This window comes from Jatropha curcas, chromosome 7, assembly GCF_041381405.1.
Source record: "Jatropha curcas cultivar XTBG-Jc1 chromosome 7, XTBG_Jcur_1.0, whole genome shotgun sequence".
NCBI lineage: Eukaryota > Viridiplantae > Streptophyta > Magnoliopsida > Malpighiales > Euphorbiaceae > Jatropha > Jatropha curcas.
In genome coordinates this window covers 2,119,335-2,144,254 of record NC_143157.1, presented here as the reverse complement: position 1 = coordinate 2,144,254, position 24,920 = coordinate 2,119,335, and the positions used below count along the sequence as shown (strand labels likewise).

The window sequence follows — 24,920 nt, the reverse complement described above, 5'->3', positions numbered from 1 at the left end:
AAATTATAAACTTTAATGGAAGAACAGGACTCTAATTAAATTAAAATTATAACTAAATTATATCACATTTGATTAAGTTACACTTGAAAATTTATTAAATTAAAATAATATAAATTTAAATTAATTTAAAATCAAATTTGATTAAAATAATTAAGTGTAAACTAAATGTTCATTCACTTCTAAAGCTCATGATAATAAATTAATCATTTAATTTAATTTGAAGCCCATGACTACATCTAAAGTGTAATACCCCGAATTTTTATTTTCAAAACCTTCGAATTTTTTTTAAATCAAAAATCGCAAATTTTGGCCGTGTGGGCTGTAAATGTAAAACAGGCTCAATTCGAGCCCAAATTTTCAAATTGGGCCCAAGCCCAAAAAAATCGAAAACCACAAGAATAATTCAAAAACCAATTGAAAAACTCGAAAATCGAGCAAAAATCGAGCCGAATCATTAAATTAGACCAAACCGGTTCGAATCGAACCGGAATGGTCTAGAAGCCCCAAGATTTTTTTTCTTTTTTCTTTTTTTCTTTTTCTTTTTCTTTTTCTTTTACTTTTCTTTTTTCCCTTCTTCTTCCTTGCGCTAGCACCAAGCGCGCGACCTCCTCTCCCCCTTTCCTCCTCCGTTTCCGGCCACCTGAGCCGACCGAACCTCCATCGTGCCACCATCGAACGTCAGCGACCTCACTGCCTCTCCTCTTCCCGTTTTTCTGCGGCGCAACGACCTCACTGCCTCTCCTCCTCTCGTTTTTGTCCGACCACCAGAACCAGCGCCACCTCGCCGTCGCGTCACCGCCGCAGATGCTCAAGCCTCCTTCTCCTCCTCTCTGGCGAGCGCAACGATGGCAGAAGTCGCAGTTCTGCTCCACCGCCAGATCGCGTCTCCTGCTCGATTTCCAGCGACCTCATCGTTTTTCGGCGATCCACGTTAGCAAGGTGAGTCCCAAAATGCCTTCTCGTTATCTTTAGATAAATAATTAATGGACAAATTGAATTTGAATGAGCCACTTGAGATGATTGAAGATTTAGGTTTTGTCAATTGATAAAATTTGGGGTTTTAGTAATTAATTGCCATATTTTGTAGATATTGATCTCAAAATCGAACTTACAGGAAGCATTACTGTTATTTGATCTCAGGCCTGCTGGCCGTCGGGCCACCGTGGCTTGTGGCGACGGTTGATGTTTCCGGTAACCGGAAAGTGCTAAATAGGCAGAATTTTGCACTCAACCAGTAGAGTATGACTATAATGTTAGATTTGTAATCTGACATTGATTGATATTCAAACTATTGTTTGACTTGAATTTATAATTAGGCTTAGAAAGTATAAGACTGCAGAAAATTTGTTAATTAAGGATATTAGCTACATAATTACATGAATAATACCTAAGAATGAATTAGTTATACAAAAGTAATGTTTAAGATAGGAATCTATCTCCTTGTGGATCTGTTAGTTATTAAACTTCAATATATTAGTTAATAGTAATCTTTAGTAATCAAAGCTGAAGTAATGCTTAATTCTATTAGAAAATGGCTTAAGTCAATTTGATCTGGGTCTGAATTTATTTGTGATTATTTTCTTGTTTGAATTTTATAGCTTTATATGGATTTTTAATGTTTTCTAAGCATGAAAATTGACATGAATTGGGATAAGAGGGGTTTTAATTTTATGTTGAAAATAGGAGTGATGGAATAGGCCTAGTTAAAATTATTATGATTCTTGTTAGAGAACCTTGATAGGTAAATACATTTAATTCTGAACTCATGAATGCGAAACATTCAGAATGATTATTATGAATCCAAATGCGAAAGATAAACTGAAACATTTGAAATAGTAGGTTTAATTCTCGCTAGGAATAGTTAATCGATATATTTTAAGCTGTAAGTTAAATCTCTTAGTATATGTATTCTTTAGATTTTAATTTAATAAAAGCATTTGTTCGTATTGGCTAATATAAAATTTAACAAAGGTATAAATATGTGGCTATTATCTTTAAGCAAGAATGAAGAAATGAAAGATTGATAAAGAGTACTATAATAGTTAGACACTACGAAACTATCAAGTGAAAGTAATTGAAATTAACTTAATGATATTGTTGTTATGGAAGGAGGATGGGATTTTAAATTGATTGATTGCCCGACGGATGGGCTGTGTGCATTGATTGATAAAGATATAATGATATTGTGATATGTGAGCAGGTAGATAGTTCAATTTTTAGGGGAGGTGCTGTCGAAATTTTGATAAAAATTAGACTAAATTTTTATTTAACAACATAATTAATAAGTTTATTTAGATTAGTTCTATAATTTGGTATATAATAAATATAGTGCTCTGATTATTTACTATCTTTATTATTCATTTAATTATTTACATATTTATTTATTTATTTTCATTATTATTGTTAATATTGTTATTTATTTTATTATTGTTGATTATTGTTAATACTATTTATTTATTTATTTGCATTGATTTTGGATGTTTAATTGTGCATTGCATTATGATGTTTAATTGATTAATATGTCTGCATTTGATTGCAATGTTTGATTAATTGTGTTGTGATAATGCTATGCTTTGTTTGTGTGGAATTGGGATGAAGTGGACCACCGTGGGTTTGTGAGGACGGTCTGTGATATGGATCCGAATATTATATGATATTTGACCGTCGGCCGGGAAAATGGGAGATCGGCGCCCCCTTGTGCACCTGATGATATAGATTACATGGGAATTCACAGGATGGCTTCTTGTTGTTGCGCACCTGATAATCTAGATTTGATTGTAGCCCGCAGGGTGGCCTCCTGTTGTGAGCACTTGATGATCTAGATTGGATGGAGACCACCGGGTTGCCTCCTATTGGTATGGAAAAGAAAAGAGAGAATGGGAAAAACAATGAGAGGACTGGTTAGTGAGGATTAGACCAGTTGGCCGTATGGGGGATCGGCTCCCTGGTGCACATGTATGAGAGGGCGAGCCATGTGTGAGGACGGCTCGTTGGGGTTTCATGTGGTGCCACTGACTAATTTCCACGTGATATGATTATATGAAGATGTTTATGATTGTGAGTGCTGGTGATATGCCATTTGTGTGAGTGGCTGCGTGAGCATATAACTAGTCGGATGACTAGATTAATATGTGTACACATTTGTATGACTGCGTGTGTTGTGCAATAATTATTACTCTTTAGAAAACTCACATGTCTTGTTTGATTTTTCAGGAAGTAGGTTTTTCCTTTAATCCGATTTAGGCTATGTTTCTTCGGCGCAGGGAAATAAGGAATTTTTCCTAGTTCCATAATTATTTTGCTATGTATACTAACAATTAGTGACTCCGCAGTTGTAGGATTTGTATACTTTTAATCATTTATTATTATAGACGAGATAATTATGTGAACCCATTTTATAAATGTGATGCATTGTTAATTAGGCCCGAACTGTGGAATGTTGTAGCCGATAAATTTGGGCCGAGATTTAATAAAATCTTGAGGTTTATTTTTCATAATCATATGGGCTAAATGTTGAAATTTATACCGAGATATTGGATTCTAGTGTTCCAGGCTTACTACGGGTCTCGGGAGCCTTAAGCCTACCTGGGCCCTAGTGCCGGTCCGGCCCATGGAATTGGGTCGTGACATAAAGCCTATGGTTAATCTTTTGCTAATAAATTAATAATTTAATTTTTGTTTCGTCAATTTTGACCCCAAACATCTTATAGAGAGAAAGAGAAATTTATTAGTCTTAATATGCGTGTGTGAGTATGACTATTTGTAGTGTGAAATTGGCATGTGTGTGCTTTTCTCTTGTGTGAAAAGGTCATTTTTTGGTGGCATTAAATGCAAAATAACTTAAGGATAAAATTATACTTTTAACTAAATCCTCAAGTGGTTTTCTTCCAAAAATGTGGTTATGATCCATATCATAATGACGCGTGTAGCACTGCCCTAAATGAAAAGCACACACCCAAGTAGAAGGGCACACAAAAGAATCGTTAGATTGAGAGGATATGCAACTAGAGGATTAGAATTCAATCGGCGACGTCCATGCATGGATAGAGAGAAGAGGAGGATGAATAGGAGAAAGAGGAATTCGCAACGAGGCTAGATGGAGGAATTGATGGTAGTATCTCTTTCCATGTTTAAATTTGATTTTACAAAGTTTTAACTTTTTATTATTTGAGTATTGGGGAGGAGGAATTCGAACCTGGATCTATTGTCAGATCATATATGCATTCACTATTAGACTATGCCATAATATGTCAAAATTTTGACTTTCCAAAATATAATATATATTATATAAAATGAGAGTATTTCAGTATTTTTAGCACTGCATAACAGTAAAATTTTTTTTGTTTTTTTTTAAATTGGTTTGGTAGTGGTAAAGCTAGGAGACAACTAATAGGGTTTACCAAAATAGAAGAACTACTTAGATATTTAGGTCAAGCCCAACATTAGAATATTTTGGGCCGGTGTCAACACACGCTTTGCAAAGTGATGGAAATTTTTGCCACACCAACGTGAGAAATAAAATGAAAATGCAACTTGAAGATATTGGAAGAGGCCGCCAAAAACTCCCCAATGTTGAAGTAAAAAATGTTTCTAATGTCAAATATGTACTTACTGCTGGAGTCAACATAATTGCGTACTGTCCATTCAAAAATTTTAACCAATGATCCTTCCGAGAGACCTGTCCATGTACAAATTATGCATTTCTCTCGGACTTGTGTATATAGACTTACTTTCTTTTTTTATTTATTTTAAAATATAATTCTATTTTCTTTTTTAAAAGATTATTTATTATTTAATTTCTTAATAACAGAATATAAGTATTTATCAGGGATATAACTGTAATTTATATATAAGTATTTAGGATCAAATATTATTCTTTGGATAGAATAGAATAGGATTAGAAAATCTTATTCTTATTCCTTCACAAATACATATCCAATAAGAATTTATTTTTCTAGGATCAAACTCCCTATTCAGATATGCAATATTTACGCAATATCTATGCAATAAACAACACAATATCTCATTTAATTACGATTATTTATTATTTTCTCAATGATTTAAGTATCTGAGTGGTTGCAGAGTTAAGGCTCCGTTTTCTCTCCCTTTTTCATCCACATCTTATACATTTCTATATGGAGGCTATGGATAGATATTTTACAAATTTATCACTTAATATACCCTTATTTAATATACATGCAGGGACGGATCCCAGCTTTTTACATTTTTTTTTTCTTTGAAATTTCTAATTCAATTTTACTAAATATTGTTCCATTCTTATATTCTGGCCTCATTAAAATAGATGAGTCCTTAAAGCTCACATTTTAGATGAGTCCTTAAAGCCCACATTTTATATTTCCCTTCCAGTTTTGATCCTACGTTCATCCCAGTGTACACCTATATCCCAATTGTATATACTACAATAATTAATAGAGATTATTTTAAGAAAAAAATTAAACAAAAAATATAGTTTAACTAGATTAATTAATTTTTTTTATTTATGTGAAAGTCAAATCAGACCTATAAATACCAGAGGGAGGGAGCATTAGATTTTCTATTTTTCTCTACTGTTTGTGCTTTCTAAACTTCCAACAATATAGCAATTGAAAAAGATTTGAAGTAACAAGGTCTTGCAATAATTACATCAAAGATGACAAGAAGGAGAAAGAATGACATGTGATGGTTACATTTTTCTTTTGAAGGAACTTCTTAAACCACAATGCTGAATTTTTTGAGTATCTTTTAAGGCCATCATTGAAATCCACATAGTTAATACCCAACTGAATTGTGTAGCCAAACTCCCATTCAAAGTCATCTAGAAATGACCATAAGAAATATCCTCTCACATTAGCACCATTATCCCTGTCCAATTCAATTCAATAGTAAACATTTTTAAACACTTCAAAAAATTAATTTAGAAAATATAAGTTTTAAAGATGGTATATTGTAATATTACTCACTCAATTGCTTTTAGAAGATATGACAAATGCTGATGGTGGAATGATATCCTTAACTTATCTTTAAGCTCATCTGTAATAGATAATGAGCTATTTCTCACATCTAAAAGTCCTAAAATCAAAAAAGAAACAGAAATTGGTATTAGTCACATTATAAATGAAAAACCTATTTGAATATATTGTTGAAAGCAATTTATCCTTTTTATTTTGACATTTTTTTTTTTCTCTTCATCATCATTGATAAGCAGAGGTATAATAAATAATAACTTACCATTCTCTGTAACGTAAATAACAGGATTTTTGTATTTCCTTTTTATGTACAGAACTAGTTCTTGAATTCCCTTGGGATAGAAGTAATAGCCATCATAGGAGGTCTGCGAAACAATTTACATGATCATTTGCAGAATTGCACGATATTGATTATATACATGTGTAATTGACTGAGTTAAAAATGGGTAATATATTTAAACTAAAAGAAAATCAAACCATTATTTTTTTTATTATTTGTCTCTAACTTGTGTTTACCGGTTAGAAAAATTGAGCCAAGTTGATATTCTAGTTAAAAATTTGTGCTAAAGTCGATCTCAAAATTTAATTTTAAATAAGTTGTATATCGTGAATTCAGCATTATTCGAGCTAGTGTATATGCATGTATATAATGCAGAGAAAGAAAGAAAGAAAGAAAGAAAGAAAGAATATCATACCGGTTGACCTAAAGGAATCCCATCTTTCTTCGCTTTGACAATGATTAAGAAAGCTTGTAAGACGAATCATGAACCATAAAATCAAGTGATATAGATAGAACTTACTAGTGAGATTAACATGATTGTCTGTAGTGTAACTTAGATTGACATTTCTTGAATATGCTGCATCTTCTGCATAATATGCAGTATAGTAATTAACTCCAATAAAATCAAGTGATCCTTTTAGCATTTTTGACTGTTGTTTGGTGAATTTAGGTAGTCGATGGCCAACAATAGAACGCATTGTTCGAGGATAATCACCATATGTAATTGGATTAACAATCCTGCATTAATTCATGGGAGAAGTTAAACGAATAAAGCTTGACATCCTGAAAAGCGAATGAGTTCATAGTTCTTGATTTCCATTATTAGTTTAACTTGAGCCAAATGTATAAATATACCTATGTACTTTACGGAAAAAAATATTGTGGCACTCCAAGAGTAACTTATTATGTCCTTAAAGTTATGAATTTTGCTAACAGTGTGTCCTTCTCTATACAAGTAATAATATATTTTTTGTGTTTTTGGCATTTATGTACAAGATATTCACTTAATGTGTGCTTAGTATAATTTTTGCAATAATAATTCTCACGTGTTTTAACAATATAATAAGTGTTTAATTGATCTAATTTTAGAAAATTGAGTATTCAATAAAATAATTCTTGCAACTCGAAGTATTTAATTGAAGTGTTCAATAGGTCAAAATAAAAGTTGGTGCCACAAAGTTTTTTTATGTAAAGTATACGGATAAATTTATGCTTTCCAATGGATACCGCTTTACCTAGATCCAAGTCTATAGATTCACACCTATGAACCAAACTATTAAAAATATAGATTTTTAAAAGTTGTTCCCACTTTACCAATTGTCACCGGTAAAGGGTCACAAATACCTTGGTTTCAAAAAAAAATATTATTTTTCATTGGTTTAATCTACAGGTTAGAGGCTTTAAATCTCATTTAGCCAATTCATTCTTCTTCCCGATAAATTTCCACTTTTCCTACCTAAGAGAATAAAAGATAAGGATAAAAGCGGGCTAGGGTTTTTGTGCATGGACTCTGGCATGGCCGGTTCATGGAACTGCTGGTTTAAGATTTTTAAAATATTGAACCTAAATTGGCTTTTGAACAGCCGGTTACAGTCCTTGCTAATTTCGATGCAGGTTCCAATGAATCTATAGTTCTGATCAAGGTGTCCGGTGAAATGTGTAGTAATTTTTTCTAAAAAACTAAAAATTCAATTTTAAGGCGTCTTTTTTTTTTGAAAAAATTAATGTGAATTCAAAAAAAAGATTGGTAAATTTATTTTAAATAACTTTTAGAATGCTCGTACTCATATATGTAAGCAATGAAATTAATTAATTTTATAAAAAAAATCAAATAAATTATCATTTTATTTTATCTAAATGTTATTAATTAAATAAATTTAAAAATGCTTCAAACAATGTAATTTTAAACTGAGTAAAAATTAATATTTGAAAGAAAAAAATGTTAAACTCCCATTTATATTAAACAATATAATTATATACTAAATTTTATAAAATAAACTAAGTGATTATAATTTTAAAAATAAAAATAAAAAATTTTTGTGTCGAATCGGACCACCATTGGTTAACCGCTGGTTCTAGACCGATTTAGGTTCAGAATTTAACATTCATATGAACTTTAACTAGCCCTTAAACTGTCATTTCCAGTTCAAAACTTTAAACCGACAGTTCCAATTTGTCTATAGTACGATTCAGTTCCGGTTTGGTTCCGATTCAAACTGAACCGATGGCTATGCCTACATGGACTCATTCCAATCCTTTAAAGGAGGTCTGGTTATTAATTGCTTGAGCCTGGGACACATATAGATATTAAATCTACTACTTATGGATTTGAGTCAAGTATGAGCTTAAGATATTGGGCATCTACTGCCCAAAAACCCATTATGTAAAAGTTATTATAATTTTTAATTCACATTTAAGTTGAATTTAAAATTTAAAATTTTTTCTTTCTTAAATTTTCTTAGTTTATTTATGGATTTTATTATTATATAAATTTGAAATTTAGTTTTATTAAGATTTTCTCTAGTTTTATTTTATATTAAATGGATTTAAGTCAGGTAATGAACAAGTAGTATTAATCCTTTTTCTTATATAGCATTACACATCTATTTAGAATAGGCAGAATAGTGAAAAACTTGTTTTATAGTTTTGTCTTCCTAAGAAATTAACTCAACTTTTGGAGAACTTAACTTCTTAGAAAATATATATAACTCTAAGAGAATAATAATTTTATACTAAAAAATAGAAATGAAGTAATTAGTAATAAATTTACCATCCAAATTGGAAATCCATGGCTCTAAAAGCAGCCTTGATGCAAGCACTTGTTTGGTACTTTGGAACTTTCCATTCTGTCAGAACTGAAATCCCAATTTTTCCTTGTTGAAAATCCTACATAAATAAATATGCAATCCTTATAACAAAGAAAAGCTGAATTTTAATTTGATCTTCAAATTATTCCCTTTATCCCAAAATATAAATCGTTCAAAATTTTTAGATGAGAATTAAAAAAACAATTGATTCTCTTAAATTATAACAAAACCAAAGGTAGTTTGATCAAATAATCATAAAAAACAACTTATACTTTGGGACGGACAGAGTAATTAATTAGTATATACAAACCTGATATTTTTCCCTATATAATTTGACAGCAAGAGCATGGGAAAGAAGCAAGTGGTGGACAGCCACATAAGGTTCAGTAGCAGAGTTACCAACCTTGCAATTTTGATCTATATAATCAGAACATCGACAAGGTGGCCCTCTACTTGTCGCATACCCATTTGAGCTAAATAAATTTGGTTCATTAATTGTTACCCAATACTTCACTCTATCACCAAATTCTTTAAAACAGAAATCTGCATAATCACCATAATCATCCCTGCATTTGTAATTAAATAAGACTATATTCTTTTTTTTTTTTTGTTAATAATATATATATATATATATATATATATATATATATATATATATATGCATGATTACTTACACAATATTAGGGCTCAAGAATCCTCCATATTCATCTTCCAAGGCTTGTGGGGGATCATAATGCAATAGAGTTACAAAAGGTTGTATGCCTATTTAGAAAGACTTCAAATGAGTTATATAGATTGTGGGTCGCATATACAAGAGACATTAAATATTCAATTATATTTGTAATTTGTAAAAATTTAGCCTTCTAAAATTATCATTTATCAAGGTATTTCATTTATTAGTTTTTGAAATATATGCATTTAGTTATTTGAATTTTATTTTTTTTTTATTATGTCTATAGTTGTCAATTTTAGCTTTTACAATGTGTTTAATGTTTGATTGCAGTCAAAACACTACCTTTTTTATTTATATTATTCTATGACATAATGTTTAAACGTGAATAAGACTTGTCAACACTCCGTATATGGAACTCTCTAAACCAATCAATCAAAAAAAGAGTGTTTTTTAAAAATTTTTTCTTTTCCATAGTCAGTAATGTTTTCCTTTAAACCAAAAAGTTGTTTTATTGATTTCGGTGTATGGCCAGTAGATCCATACACACTGTGTAGATAAATCTTTTCTTATAAAACATTATTTATCTTAACATTTAGCAAAATGCCATAATCAAATAGCTAATAGGCTATTAGAATAGCTATCCACTACTAAAATACTTAATAACTAATAAAATAACTAATGTTACTGAAAATGTTTATATGTATTTTTTATTTTTCCTTTAGAAGTATATAGTATCCCACTAAAATTGTATTTATTGACTATATATCATTATAATTCACTAATATGATTATATGAAAAAAATTTTATATTGTCCCACGATTTTTTTTTTTTTTTGCTAATTTTTAATGTCACGTATAGCCTTCATCCATTATATACCAAATAACTGGAAAATGAATAGAGAATAATCACCATTGGATAGGAGCTCATTGATGAGATTATTGTAGAAGTGAACACCATCTTGGTTTACTCCCCCACTGATTTTTCCCTCTTAACATTACAACACAAATAAGGTCTATAGTTTTTGTTTTAAGTAATGAAAATATTTGAATAAAATAAAAGAAAAAACATAATTAACTTACTAGGTAGGACTCTAGACCATGAAATGGAGAATCTAAATGAATCCAATCCAAGTACTTTCATAAGAGCTATATCTTCCTATAAACATATATTTTTAATTTCAAAATAAAATGAGTAAAGGGTATATTAGGAAAAGAAAATAGTAGTTGTCCCATACCTTGTAATGATGGTAAAAATCTTCTGCTATATTCCCATTGTTATGGTCTAAAATCTTTTCTATCAAAGAAAAATGAAAGAGAAAACAGAAAGATTAGTTGGTATTAACCCAAGCATCGTTATCATTTGTCTAGCGTCTTTTATTATTTAGATAGTTACGCAGAAAAAAAATGCAAATCTCCTCTCCAATAAAAAAAAAATTTGAAGGTAATCAGATCCGATTTATAAAAAGACCATGGAGTCGAACAGTGGCCATGAATAGTCACCAAGTGGAGCAAGCGATTGCCTATGATACAAATATTATATTTTGTCAACTCGATCAGATATTTTAAATCAAGATTGTGTTTTTTTTATTCTTTGTATAAGTGGTTTATTACTAGACTTCCTATACAAAATTATAGAAACATATTGATATATATCTAACATCTGTATACAGTTTTCAATTAATGAAATTTCTAACTTGATTTTTTTTTAAACCAAGCATTGTAGCCTCCTATAGGATTTAAAATCAAATTTCATAAATAATAACATCTCAGTTGTTATAAAATCTCTTTTTCTCTTTTTATTTTATTTTTCTTTCAGATAATTATAAATTTAGTGCCCGAATGTTGTTGTCCTTTTTTTTAGTGTTTTCAACTTTTATTACTCTCTCCATTCCATTTTGTTTGCCTGGTTTGACAAACCACGCATATTAAGAATTTAGTCAACAAAAATTATTTTGTCATTCTTTACCCTTAATAACTCATTAAGATACTAAAAACTCTTCATTAAATGAACAATTATAAAGCTTATTATGAGAAAAATAATTGTTCACGTGTCTAAATTTAGAAACCTCGTAAACATTTTGGGATATCCAAAAAATGAATAACAAGCAAACAAAATGGAACAAAAGGAGTATTTTTTATCGACCAAGTGATTAAGTTAATAATTTTTTACAATGAGGTGCATTTCACTAGAATTTCTCGTTCAAAAATCAAAATGAGCTATTTTACTACATTCCTTCACTTTATTCATTTCTTTAAAATGGTACTTTTCTTTTTTATTGTGTTGAAACGAGAAGAAAATTAAAGAAATTGAGACGTTTTTCATAGAAGAAATATAAGAATGAAATTTAAAAAGATTGAATGGATAAATATAAAACAACTAATTAATTTAAATATAGCCAACTACTTCAAGCATTTAATTAAAAAGACCATATGCTAACTAATTAATCAAATAAAACAAGACATTAGAATTAATATTTAAGTGGTTTATTTCTTTAAATCCAAAGAGATTAAATTTAAAAAAAAAAAAATAAATCAAGGAATAGAAAAAAATGAGAATTTCAAGGTAAAGAAAGACCTGGATGAATCCTCGCAAAGGTATCCCATATACTTGGTCCCTTACCATCTATATATGCAGCTCCTTCATACTAATTATAAATTAAACCATTAATTAAAAATTATATAAATGATTATAGTTTAATATTAATTATTAAGTTTACCTGGTAAGCACTTGATCCTGCTCCAAATATGAAACCAGTTGGAAAACTGCTTCTATTGAGACCTTCAATTCTGACAAGCACATAACCAACAAATACAAGCTGAAGAAGGAGCCATTTCTCCGCTTCCATTGCCACTTAGCTATATCTTTTTAACAAATTAATATGCGTAGAGTTGATTATAAATAGAGACTTCATGTCTACGTGATTATTTTTATAAAATACACTTTTTTTAATGTTTTATTTATCAACTAACTTTCTTTTATTTTTGACTCATGTCAACTAATTGTCAACTGTTTGCTAATTAACTTTCTTCATATGAGCCAATGGATGGAGATTGGTCCTGTAGCTTTTTTTTCATATATATTAAAATTCCCTCCTTTTTTTAATTTTCAATTAAAAACATTAATTTTGTTACTTTGCTGATATTAAACCTTGTATTATGACTCGGAGTCATGAGTTTGTGCTATGAAAAGTGCTTCTCTACCAAAAAGGGAGAAAAGAAAAACAAAGGGAAACGTTGTGTACATCAGGGATTTATATTGAATTGTAAGGGTCTATTCGGCAAAATTATGTATTTTAGAAGCTTTAGCTGTTGGTTGTTTAATTAGTTTTTCATGAAACATTAAAAATTAAATGTTACATAGGTTAATATTGGCTCAAGGTCAATTTTATCCTAAAATTTTGATGATTATGTAAACCAAATAAATTTAATATTATTGTTGTGCTAAAGTCTTTTTATGTAGAAAATTATTATTGAATAATTAAAGCTCTTACAATCCAAGACTTTTATTTAAAGACCATGAAGTTTAATAAAGATATTCTGTTTGGTTAGTATTATAATAGGTCTTAGAAAATTATTGAAGGATAGAGAGTAAATAATATTATGAGCACAAATCTGTTTTATCTCTCTCAAAAATTATATTAAAATGCTTTTGAATAAATTTATTAAGAGGAGATAGTCAAAATCTTTACTTTTCACGTTTTCCCATTTAAAAGATTTTAGGAGTAACCCTCCTTGGTGGCTATTGAATGAAATTCTGCAAAAAGCAACTTCTGATTCGACATAGCTATTACTCACAGCTGATAGTTTCTGTTTGTAAAGTTAAACAGCTTTCTGAAGTTAACCCTCTCAACTTAGTGCCTTGCGTGAAGAGCCTCAACAGCTCATTAATGCAACTCATACTGAGTTAATTTTTGAATTTACAGTGTCAAAATCAATCATCAGAAATTTAAAGTAGAAATCCCATCTCATTTATAACGGGATTATTTTTCTCTCTTATAAAAACTATCTCCTCCCTCAAAAGCAAATGTTGGCAAGAGTAGAAGTCTATTGTTCAAAATTCAAATCTTTCAAAGCTCTCTTTTCAACTCCTTTCATTTCTTTTCATCTATATTCTTCAAGATACATTTTTCAAGAGAAAAGAAATCTGGTAACAACTCTTTCTGAAGAATAGTTCTGCACTTACTTTCTGTTTTCAAAACTATTTTCTGTTCTTCCTATGCTTATAGTTGCATTTCTCTCTATCTATATAGATTATTGTAATCTTTTATAGACTAGAGATTTTAAAAGAAAAATATTTGTGTAATAGCTTAGGTGAGAAGCTATGGTGTAAAATGTTATCAAACGACCTTCTCCTTGTGTGAGATTTAATATCTTGATTTGAGTTTTCTGATCTCTACAAAACAGAAAGGTTGAGATTAACTAGAACCTTTGAAATCTAGTGGGTTTAAGGTTAGATTTAGGTGTTAAATCTATTTCCTTGTAACTGTTGGTTTGTCTCTTATGTTTTAAAAGAGATAACGTAGTGGAAAATCTTAAGATAAGTCTTGGGGAGTGGATGTAGGCGAGTTAGTGCCAAATCACTATAAATCTCTGTTTTATTTTCTTTTATTTTCTAAAGTGTTGCTTGGTTATATTCTATTCAGACATTTGTTAATATTTTTAGAAATGCAAAGTTGTTATTGATTTACTGTTTTTAAATGTGTATAAGTTTTATTTTTGTGGAACATTAAAACTCTGGATTTCTGTACTATGATTTCTACAAAGTTCTAATATGTCATTTTACACTATCTGAGTTATAATCAGTTTTCTAATCTTATATAAGCTTTATCAAAAAGTTCTAAACGTGATAATTGTCTCTCACAAGTGCTTTCTAATTCTGCTGCTACAGAATTTTGATATTGTGTTTTAAAAGATAAATTTTTGGAAAACTCTATTCACCCCCTCTTGGGTTGTGTCATACATAATGGGAACCACAGTTAACTTTTTACAAAACGCTACTTTAACCTCTAAAAGTTAATTCAAACAATATGTTACCGAATACTATAAAAAATAGCATTTAGCATTTTGACAAAAAATTGTTGCCCAACAAAACGTAGTGTGAATAAGAAATGTATATAAAGACATTAAAAGTGGAAAAGAATTTATTGTTCTATGCATCAGTAAATAAGTTTTATTGTCTTATATAAAAAAATTTGTAGCAAGAAGAATGAAAAACAATTGGCGTTTGACTAATTGATGATTGAAACGAGAAATTTTACTTTGGTCTGAGTGCAATAACCAACTGGTTCGGTTTAATTATTTTCTAAAATTCGGTTTGTTTTTAGTTTTAACATATGTTTTTTTTTTTTTTGTTCAGTTTGGTTTTTCTTATATAGAACTGAACATCTAGAAGCAGTAATTAAAAATAAGTAAAGACAAAAATCGAATTGAACTAAACAAATTCTATTCAATGTAATTCTATAAAAGTTCAGTTCAACTCAATTATGTGATAGGTGATCTTGGGCCTTCTCAATCCCAAAAGCTAGCTCAAGAGGTGAGGCCTTCCCTCACACTTATAATTTGATCACCAGCCCCTTCCACAACCGATGTGGGATAACCCAACAATCTCCCCCTCACACATCGGGCCATGGGCCGGAGGAGCAACAACCCGTACTCTCCCGAAAACTGGCCTGAGATTGCTATAACCTGGGCTCTGATACCACTTTATTTTTGGGCACCTCCCAAAAGGCCTCATACTAATGGGTTGGGATTGAACCATTATATTGTGGTTCCACTTCTCACATTTTTCCGATGTGGGACTTGGGAGGATATCCCAACAAACCTCCCCTCCAACCAAGGACCACACAAATCGTGACCTCCCCTCCAGGGATAATCTGCCCACCATCTTGTACCGCCGCTACAACTTTGCAGGACACGCCGCCCGACCTCCTCTTGCCGGGAAAACTTTCGACACAAGACACCACTTGCAGATCTTTTCCCGGTCTTGGTCCTGCTGTTACACCGTCACACCGAGATTTTTCTCACACTGCGCAGTCCGCTGCTTATGCCCGCTCCAAACCTAGGCTCTGATACCACTTGATGGGACCGGCAATAAAATTACGATAATAACACAGCGGAAAAATATAAATATGACACACAGATATTTACGTGGTTCACCCTTTAACTTTTTAGGGCTACGTCCAAGGGACAAAAACTGAATATTTCTTCCACTATTAAAAATAGTAGGCTTACAAAGAGAGTAATACAAAATAGTGGCGCTCAAAAGTGTTTCCCAAAAACACCATAAATTATCTACACTATTTTAACTACCCAAGTTTTAGAACCCGTTCTAAAACTCAAAACTCTCTCTTTTGTTTTTGCTCTGCTCGTTGGTGTGTTGAAGCTCTAGCACCATCTCCTATTTATAGGAGAGGTGGAAGCCTGATTAGGAGAGGTGGACGCATGATTAATGCGTCCACCTACCAACGGATCACCTACCAAAGACTTCTTTTCCTCTTTTTTTTTTTTTCAAACTACATGTGGTTGATCACCTACCATCTTCTATTTTCAACAAAGTGTGGGTCCCACTGAGTGGGCACCGCACAACAAATCTCCCCCTGCACACTCAAGTGGGGACATTGGCCATACCAGCTATCTTTCTGCAAGTGATAAGCTTCTCTGTAGGTAAAGCTTTAGTCATCATATCAGCGCTATTATTATCAGTGTAAATCTTTTCAATCTGAAATAACTTCATCTCCAGCGCATCACGTATCCAATGATACCTCACATCAATGTGCTTTGACCTTGAATGAAAGGTCAAATTCTTGCTGAGATGTATCGCGCTTTGACTATCACATAGCAGAATGTACTTCTCTTGTTCTACACCCAATTCTTGTAGGAATTTCTTCATCCACAAGAGTTCTTTGCTAGCTTCTATAATGGCGATATATTCCGCCTCAGTGGATGAGAGTGCAACGCATTTTTGCAATTTTGATTGCGAAGAAACTGCTGCACCTGCAAAGGTCATCAGATATCCAGAAGTTGATTTGCTCGAATTAACATCACCACCCATGTCTGCATCTGTGTAACCATCTAACACAGGTCTATTATCACCAAAACATAAGCACATTTTGGAAGTGCCCTTAAGATACCTGAGAATCCACTTTACAGCATTCCAGTGTTCTTTACCTGGATTTGAAAGAAATCGGCTAACAACACTAACAGCATGAGCAATATCTGGTCTTGTGCATACCATAGCGTACATCAAGCTGCCAACGGCGGATGCATAAGGAATCTTCTTCAGTTCTTCTTTTTCTTTCTCACTTGAAGGACATTGACTGAGACTTAATTTGAAATGACCTGCAAGTGGAGTACTAATTGGTTTCGCATTGCTCATGTTGAATCTGCTGAGAACTTTCTCAATATACTTTTCTTGAGACAGCCACAACTTTCTCTTTTTCCTGTCTCTGGAGATCTTCATTCCGAGTATCTGTTTTGCCGATCCCAAATCCTTCATGGCAAAGGATTTTCCAAGTTCCTTTTTCAAGCTCTCAATTTTCTTAGCATCTTGGCCCACAATAAGCATATCATCCACATATAACAAGAGAATAATAAAGTCGCCTTCTGCGAATTTTTTCACAAATACACAATGATCAGAAGTAGTTTTCTCATACCCGTGATTTACCATAAAAGAGTCAAACTTTTTGTACCACTGTCTGGGAGCTTGTTTGAGGCCATACAAGCTTTTCTGCAATTTACACATCAAGTTTTCTTTGCCTTTGACTCTGAACCCTTCTGGCTGCTCCATATAAATTTCCTCCTCTAAGTCACCATGGAGGAAAGCGGTCTTTACATCAAGTTGCTCGATCTCCAAATTCAAGCTAGCTGCTAAACCGAGCACAACTCTGATAAAAGACATCTTGACTACGGGTGAGAAAATTTCTTCAAAGTCAACTCCTTTCTTCTGACCGAATCCCTTCTCAACCCCAAAAGCTAACTCAAGAGGTGAGGCTTTCCCTCACACTTATAACTTGATCACCAGCCCCTTCCACAACCGATGTGGGATAACCCAACAATCTCCCCCTCACACATCGGGCCATGCTAGCTGCTAAACCGAGCACAACTCTGATAAAAGACATCTTGACTACGGGTGAGAAAATTTCTTCAAAGTCAACTCCTTTCTTCTGACCGAATCCCTTCTCCACCTCAAAAGCTAACTCAAGAGGTGAGGCTTCTCCCCCTCACACATCAGGCCATGGGTCGGAGGAGCAACAACCCGTACTCTCCCGGAAATTGGCCTGAGATTGCTGTAACCTGAGCTCTGATACCACTTGATGGGACCGCGCGGACCATCCAACCCCGGATTAGTATAATATTGTCCGCTTTGGGCCAAGGCCTCACGAATTTATTTTTGGGCACCTCCCAAAAGGCCTCATACTAATAGGTTGAGATTGAACCATTATATTGTGGTTCCACTTCTCACATTTTTCCGATGTGGGACTTGGGAGGATATCCCAACATTATGTTTGTATAAAAAATTATGTTGTTCGATTTATATTGATTCAATTCGGTTTATGACAAACTAGACGCTCATTTTTATTTACTTTTGAAATTAATGAATCAAACAAAATAACCTCAAATTAATTTTACAAGATCGTGTTTCTAATTTGACACTTGGACCATTACTGTAAACACGTTAGGAAAGTCATTATCTGAAGTGTACAAGTAAAAAAACTTCAACCTCCACGAATGAGAGATGCTTATATGATTTAACTGAAAATAGGGAATATTTTTAAAATAAAAGGAGTGAAGCAATTTCTTTAGCAACATATAAGATTTAAAATATGATGTCATCTTACCTATATAAGTAATAAATTCATTGCATCATTACGAAAGTAAACAAACATTAAATAGTGTAAACTAGGCGTGATTTGATTGGTGTTTTCATTAATATGAAAAGTAAAAAATTTCAGATTTAAAACCTTTTGATTTTAAAAGCTTTCACCAATATATATATAATTAAAAATATATACTTTTGAAGAATTAAAATTAGAATATTTAGACTATAAAATTAACAACCAAACTAAAGACTATAAAGATATAATTATAAAGGCTAAAAGACTTATAAAAGACTTTAAAAATAAAAGACTAAAGACTTTGAAAATAAAATAATAAAGACTTGAAGACTTTAAAACAAAGACTTACTTATGCTTTTTATTGTTTATCGTGTATAGACTTATGCTTTTTATTGTTTCCAACAAAAACCTAAAGTTGATAAAGACTTTAAAGACTGAAGAATTACAAGTCATATATATGTAGAGAGCTAAGATTATTACTGGGATTTAAATAAATACAGATACAAATATTTAAAGATAAATTATAACTGTGAACTAAAATACTATGATTAATTGGGTTTATATGAATACTTATATAATTCATTAAGTATAATTTTACTTCAGAATCAACATACAGTTTACACAATTTTTCTGATGTGGAAGATCAGACTAAGCTGCATCCACAGAGCATACTTATACAACATACAAATCACAATAAATTTAATATTTAATATTTATCAATCAATTCAACCAATTTTAATTGATTTTATTTTAATTAAGGTTGAGGGTTCCTGCAACCTTAGCCTGGGATCCCCAGAACTAAGTCAGAGTGTGGAGGGAGAAGAAGAAAGAAGCCTTTAACAGGGCTTTTAATAGTAGCAGTTTATGATAAAATACAAACTTTATTTAATTACGAAATAAAGGATTTAAAACTTACAACAATTTTACTTTAGACTTTCTCCAACTTGAACTCTTACAACTTTAACTTGGAGCACAGAAGGAGAGAGGGATTATAGGTGATAACTAAAACTAAAACTTATGCCTTCACAAGGGGAGAGGCTCCCTTTATATAGAAAAAGCAAAGAATCTACTTTTTACTGTTGATGCACGTTACTCTGTTTGCCACGGAATTTTACTGTAGAGATATAGTGCTTGGTCGGCCATTGGAGCTTTCCTTTTACTGTAGAGACACGTGAAGGAATAAGGTTCCTTCTGCCTTTTAATCAGATGAGGACAAAGTGTCCTTCTTTTTCTTTTCTTTTCTTTTTACTTTGCTTTTTTGTTTTAACTTTGCTTTTCCTTTTTCTTTTTTGTCAGCTCTACTTTTTACTATTATTGATTGAAGAATATCATCATTGCTATCTTTACTTGAAACAATGGAAGATGATGATGTTGACGAAGAGGAGGACGCCATGTCTGCCCATTTGGCTTTGCCTTTAAGACTGGGTTTGGATGACGATTTATCTGAAGAACCTGCTGGCGGTTTACTTGAGGAGGTTTTTACTGGAGAATCTGTGGAAAGTTGCTGGAACATTTCCTGGCAAATTCTTTTATACTCATCAAGGGTTTTAGCTGCTGCTAACCTGGCTTGACACTGTGCCTTTTGAATTCCAAATGTGGGTTGATCCGTTAAAGCAAGTGTATTGGCATAGGTTAATGCAGGTGTTTGAGAGAGTTTATTTCGAATCCATTGATTAATTATAAGTTCAGTAGTAGAGTTCTTGAAAGAGCCCCACCATTTAATCTTGTGTCGTTTTACCAACATAGGAATTTGAGTTCCTATGGCATACTGAGTGTCCAAATACCATTGATATACCCAGGGCGTAAAGAAGGCCATACAATAATACATTAAGGATGGAATATGGGCTTCTTCAGGTCTAGGTTTATAATGGGCTTTAAAATACTGATATAGAGAGATGATAGAAGGAGGGAGAATATCATTGGATAAGCCCCTTATTTGCCACCATTTTTTAAACCAGTTTGGAATTTTTAAATCAGTACGAAAAGACTGATCAAAATAAATTAACCACGAATGAGTAGCAGTGGGATTTTGAATATAGAAAACTTTTTCCCATGCTTCTTTATATTCAAAATAATTATAAGTAGTACTATGCACATGCTTATATAAAACTTTGAATTTTACTGGAGTATAAAGGGATGGAGCAGGCCAATCTTTAGGATGAATAACTCTTTGGATTTTTATGGAAGAATACAAAATAATAGATTTATTTTTAGGATCAAAATTATGTTTAATTTTTACAGAGTCAGTATCAAGTAAGATATTATGATAATATTCCTGAGGTTTTGAAAGATCATTTGGAGTAAAATACCAATCCTCAGGGTAATAGTGTTTTAAAATTGACCAAGGATTAATATTATTATACCCATCCTCGATCTCAATTTCATAATCAAAAATATTTTTAACAAACCATTTATGTATACTTTGAGGAGTATACTGGATTTTTGGCAAATCCACAGCCATCAACGGATTTGATAAGTCTTTACTGTCTACCGTTTGAGACAGACTAGCCGTACCATGAACGGGTACGATCGTTTTAAGTTTAGAAGACATACCTGCATCCTCTGTGGAAGAAGATGCTATACCTTGCAACGCTTTTAATACTTCAGGGGATTGACTGAGTTGTTCAATCCATTTTTGAAGATCTTTAGAGGTTTTAGTGTTTAAAGTTGGGGTTTTAGTGAGGTCTTCTGAATGCTCAGAAAGAGCTTTAGTGGGTGAGTCTGATTCTTCTTTAATGGCTTTTCCCTTATCCTTTTTCTTGCCCATTGTTCTGTAAGAATTCACGAGTAAGAAAGTTTGGAATATTGTTTTTATTACCAGGAATAAATTCAATATCAAAATCAAAAACACTTAATAATGCTTGCCATCTTGCAAAAATTTGTTTAGAGGCAAGATTTTTAACATCTTTTTGCAAAACATCTTTAGCAGATTGACAATCAATACGTAATAAAAATTTTTGGTTTAATAAATCAGACTGAAATTTATTTATACATATTACTATACTCAAAATTTCTTTTTTAATAGTGGAGTAGTTAAGTTGAGCGGGGGTCCAATGGCCTGAAGTGTATTGGATTATACGCTCTTTACCATCAAGTTGTTACTTTAAAATACCACCATATCCTATATCCGAAGCATCAGTTTCAACAATTTTAAATGCTGTAGGATTAGGAATATATAGATAAGGTATTGCTTTTACTAAAGATTTTATCTTTTGAACTAATTGAGTATGCTTTTCCGTCCAAGGACTAGCATTTTTACGTAATCTATCATGCAATGGTTTTATCATACAATTTAAATTAGGATAGAAATCTATAACATAATTTAAACAACCAAGAAATCTCTGTAATTGGAGTTTATTAGTAATTTCATCTGGAAATTTTTCTCCAAATACCAAAGTTCTTTCTATGGGTTGAATTTTACCTTGCTCAATATAATGACCTAAAAATCTGATTTTAGTTTTAAACAAGTCCATTTTAGTTTTACTTAAGGCCAAACCATTTTGCCGAATTACCATACAAAATGTTTTTAAGTGTGTGAAATGTTCATGAAGAGTCGTACTAAAAATAAGTACATCATCAATATATACAATACAAAATTTAGAATAAGGATTAAAAATATCATTCATAATCCTTTGAAATTCAGAAGGAGCATTTTTTAAACCAAAAGGCATTACATTCCATTCATATTGACCAAATGGAACTGTAAATGCTGTTTTATATCTATCTTTAGGATCAATTTGAATCTGCCAGTAACCAGATTTCATATCAAATTTACTAAAAATATTTGCATTATATAATTTCTTTAAAAGATCTTTTTTATTGGGAATTGGATATCTTATCCATTTTAAAGCTGTATTTAATGGTTTATAATTTATTACTAATCTGGGAACACCACGTTCTATTTCAGCATTTTTATTTACATAAAAAGCTGCACAAGACCATGGGCTTTTAGATTTAGATATTAATTTTTTATTGAGTAAATCCTGAATTTCATTTTTACAATGCTCTATCAACTCAGGATTCATCTGAATTGGTCTAGCTTTAGTTTTAATAGTTTTTTCATCAAAATCTTTTTCATATGGTAAATCTACTATGTGTTGTTTACGATTCCAAAAAGCATGTGGATGATCAGCACATAATTCCTTTTCCATAGAATCCTTTAGAGCTGTGATTTTATCTTGTATGTCTTTAGTTTCTAATTGTTGTTTAATTTTGTTTAAACACATATTATTTCTTGCATCTTTTAAATCTTCTTCTCTAGATTTAATTAAAGAATTGATCTCTAATATTTTAATGGAATGAGCTTTTAAGAGATTTAATTGCTTCTTCTTAGGTTTTTCAGTGAATTCTAACTTAACGGTACTATTTCTTATTTTAAATTTAATACAATCTTCTTTAACTGAATATGGTATTATTAGGTTTATAAAAGGGGTTCCTAATATAACCATATAATTTATTTGAGGAATACGGTGTTTATTTCTAAACCTTGGTTTACTATTTGTGCATCTGTTTTACCAATAATTTCTAATTTAGATTTATTTGCAGTACTTAGTTTTTCATTAGTTTTTGACCAATATCTTTTAGGGATTAAATCTGATTTTATACAATTTAAATCTGCACCTGTATCAAACAGTGCAATTGCATCTATGACAAAATCATTTACCTGAATGTTTATTTTTACCAAATATTTTCTTGAAGTTATTTCTTGTAATAAGTTTAGAAAATTACTATCTACATCTTCATCTAATTGATTTATTTCATCTTTATCTGGTTCTGCTTCATCAGAAGAAGAACTAGAAATAAGTTGAGATTCTAATACCTTTATTAGTTTATCATGAAGTTGAAATTGTCGTTTTAATTCACTAACTTCCTTTTTTAGATTTCTAACTTCATTTTTTAAATTACTAGTGGAATTTTCTGCTTCTACCTGTTTATGCTTATTTTTATTTAATATAGTTGTGAGATCATAAGTATTATGTTGAATTTTAGGAGTTATATCTTCTTTTACTATCTGGGTTTCTTCAAAACTTTTAATGAGTTTTTGAAGGAGTTTAGCTTTAGTGTCTTGGTCATCTATAGAATTTACTACTTCTAAAAGCGTACTTTGATCTTTAGTTAACATATTTATAGAATAATCAGATGAACTAGTTGTTGTTCCTAATTCATCAATTTGATTTCCACTTTCTATATCCTCAGATTCTGAAGAATCAGAATCAATATATAATTCGTGGATTTTATTTAACACTTCTTCCTCTAAATGTAATTCATTTAACTTTTTATTAAATTTACAAAACTTTGAAGTATGTCCCTTTTTACCACAATTATAACAAGTTAAATCTTTATAAGAGATTTTATTGGAATTTTTAACTTGTTGCTTTTTTTTAGACTTCCTATGGGGTTTATATTTTTCTTTAGAATAAAATTTATCTCGACTAGGTGTAGACCTGTATTGTCTTTTATGATATTTATTTTTATACTGTTTTTTAGATTTATGTGTTCGCGAGCATTGTCCTTCACATTTCTGTGGAGATTTTAAACTATAATCAAATTGTTTACAAAATGATCCTAATTCTTTTTTAGTTTTCTGCATTTCATATTTTATTGTTCTTTGAAGTTTTAAGTCATGACAAATCTGCAAACCTTCTTTTTGAATTATGCTAATTAATTGACCATAAGTTAATTTACTGTATGGTATAGGTTGACCATATTGTTGTTTAATATTATTCCTAACTTTTTCTCCTAAGAAATAAGGTAGTCCAGCCAAAAACTTTTCTTTCCAAAAGCTTTGATTGGAGTCTTCCCTTAACATTAACCTAGTTAGAAAAGTAGTTTTATATTCTTGAAAATCACCTAAGTGTTTACATTTTAAATTACTAAGTAATTCTGCATTTTTATCTTTTAAGTGGGATGGATCACCTATAAAATGTAATGATATAGTGAGAATTAAAGATGACACAGCATCTTGAATTGCTTCACCATTCTCATCATATATAGGTTCACCTTCATCATTTATTTGAATTGAATTTAATATTTCTAAGTGTTGTTGGTCAGTTAGGTGATAATCCCACCAACCTTTTAATTGTCCTGTAAAACCAGCTATAATTATTTCTGCGATAGCTCTATCTGAAATAATGGATTGAGTTTTATATGCATTAGCAGCCATAGTCATCTGCTGTAAAATACTCAATATATTATGTTCAGAAAGTCCATCTATATTCCATTCATATATTGTGGTTGCATTATATTTAAATTGAGATATAGTATTAGGTTTATCAATTATTCCTAGGTCTGGTGCCCTATTTACTATTTCTCTATGGGTTATAGGATTTATTTCAAATTTTTTAACATCTTCTGAGTCAGG

The 24,920-nt window shown here is 31.2% G+C and overlaps 1 protein-coding gene across 3 annotated transcripts; it reads right to left on the bottom strand.

Annotated features, from left to right (window-relative positions):
* Positions 1–5,613: 5,613 nt before the first annotated feature.
* LOC105644333 (beta-glucosidase 17) lies at positions 5,614–12,614 on the bottom strand. Of its 3 annotated transcripts, none has more exons than XM_012229640.4 (13): positions 12,443–12,614; positions 12,301–12,370; positions 10,961–11,019; positions 10,806–10,881; positions 10,636–10,713; positions 9,728–9,815; positions 9,364–9,619; positions 9,017–9,132; positions 6,767–6,984; positions 6,662–6,693; positions 6,229–6,331; positions 5,961–6,069; positions 5,614–5,862 (listed from the first exon to the last, which is right to left on the bottom strand). In XM_012229640.4, exons 1-13 carry the CDS (start codon positions 12,569–12,571, stop codon positions 5,640–5,642), a joined length of 1,557 nt encoding a protein of 518 aa, XP_012085030.1. In that variant the 5' UTR covers positions 12,572–12,614; the 3' UTR covers positions 5,614–5,639. The 3 variants fall into 3 exon arrangements, with proteins under 3 accessions (XP_012085030.1, XP_020538960.1, XP_020538961.1); XM_020683301.3 differs by having other exon boundaries at positions 9,457–9,619; XM_020683302.3 differs by having other exon boundaries at positions 10,961–11,014; positions 12,443–12,583.
* Between the last annotated feature and the right edge of the window lie 12,306 nt (positions 12,615–24,920).

Excerpts from the sequence above, each read along its gene's own strand:
- LOC105644333 (XM_012229640.4), bottom strand. The coding sequence starts at position 12,571 with ATGGAAGCGGAGAAATGGCTCCTTCTTCAGCTTGTATTTGTTGGTTAT. Across the intron at positions 9,133-9,363 it reads TATATAGGGAAAAATATCAG|GATTTTCAACAAGGAAAAAT; the intron begins GTTTGTATATAC and ends TTATTTATGTAG. Across the intron at positions 6,985-9,016 it reads ATGGATTTCCAATTTGGATG|GATTGTTAATCCAATTACAT; the intron begins GTAAATTTATTA and ends GAATTAATGCAG.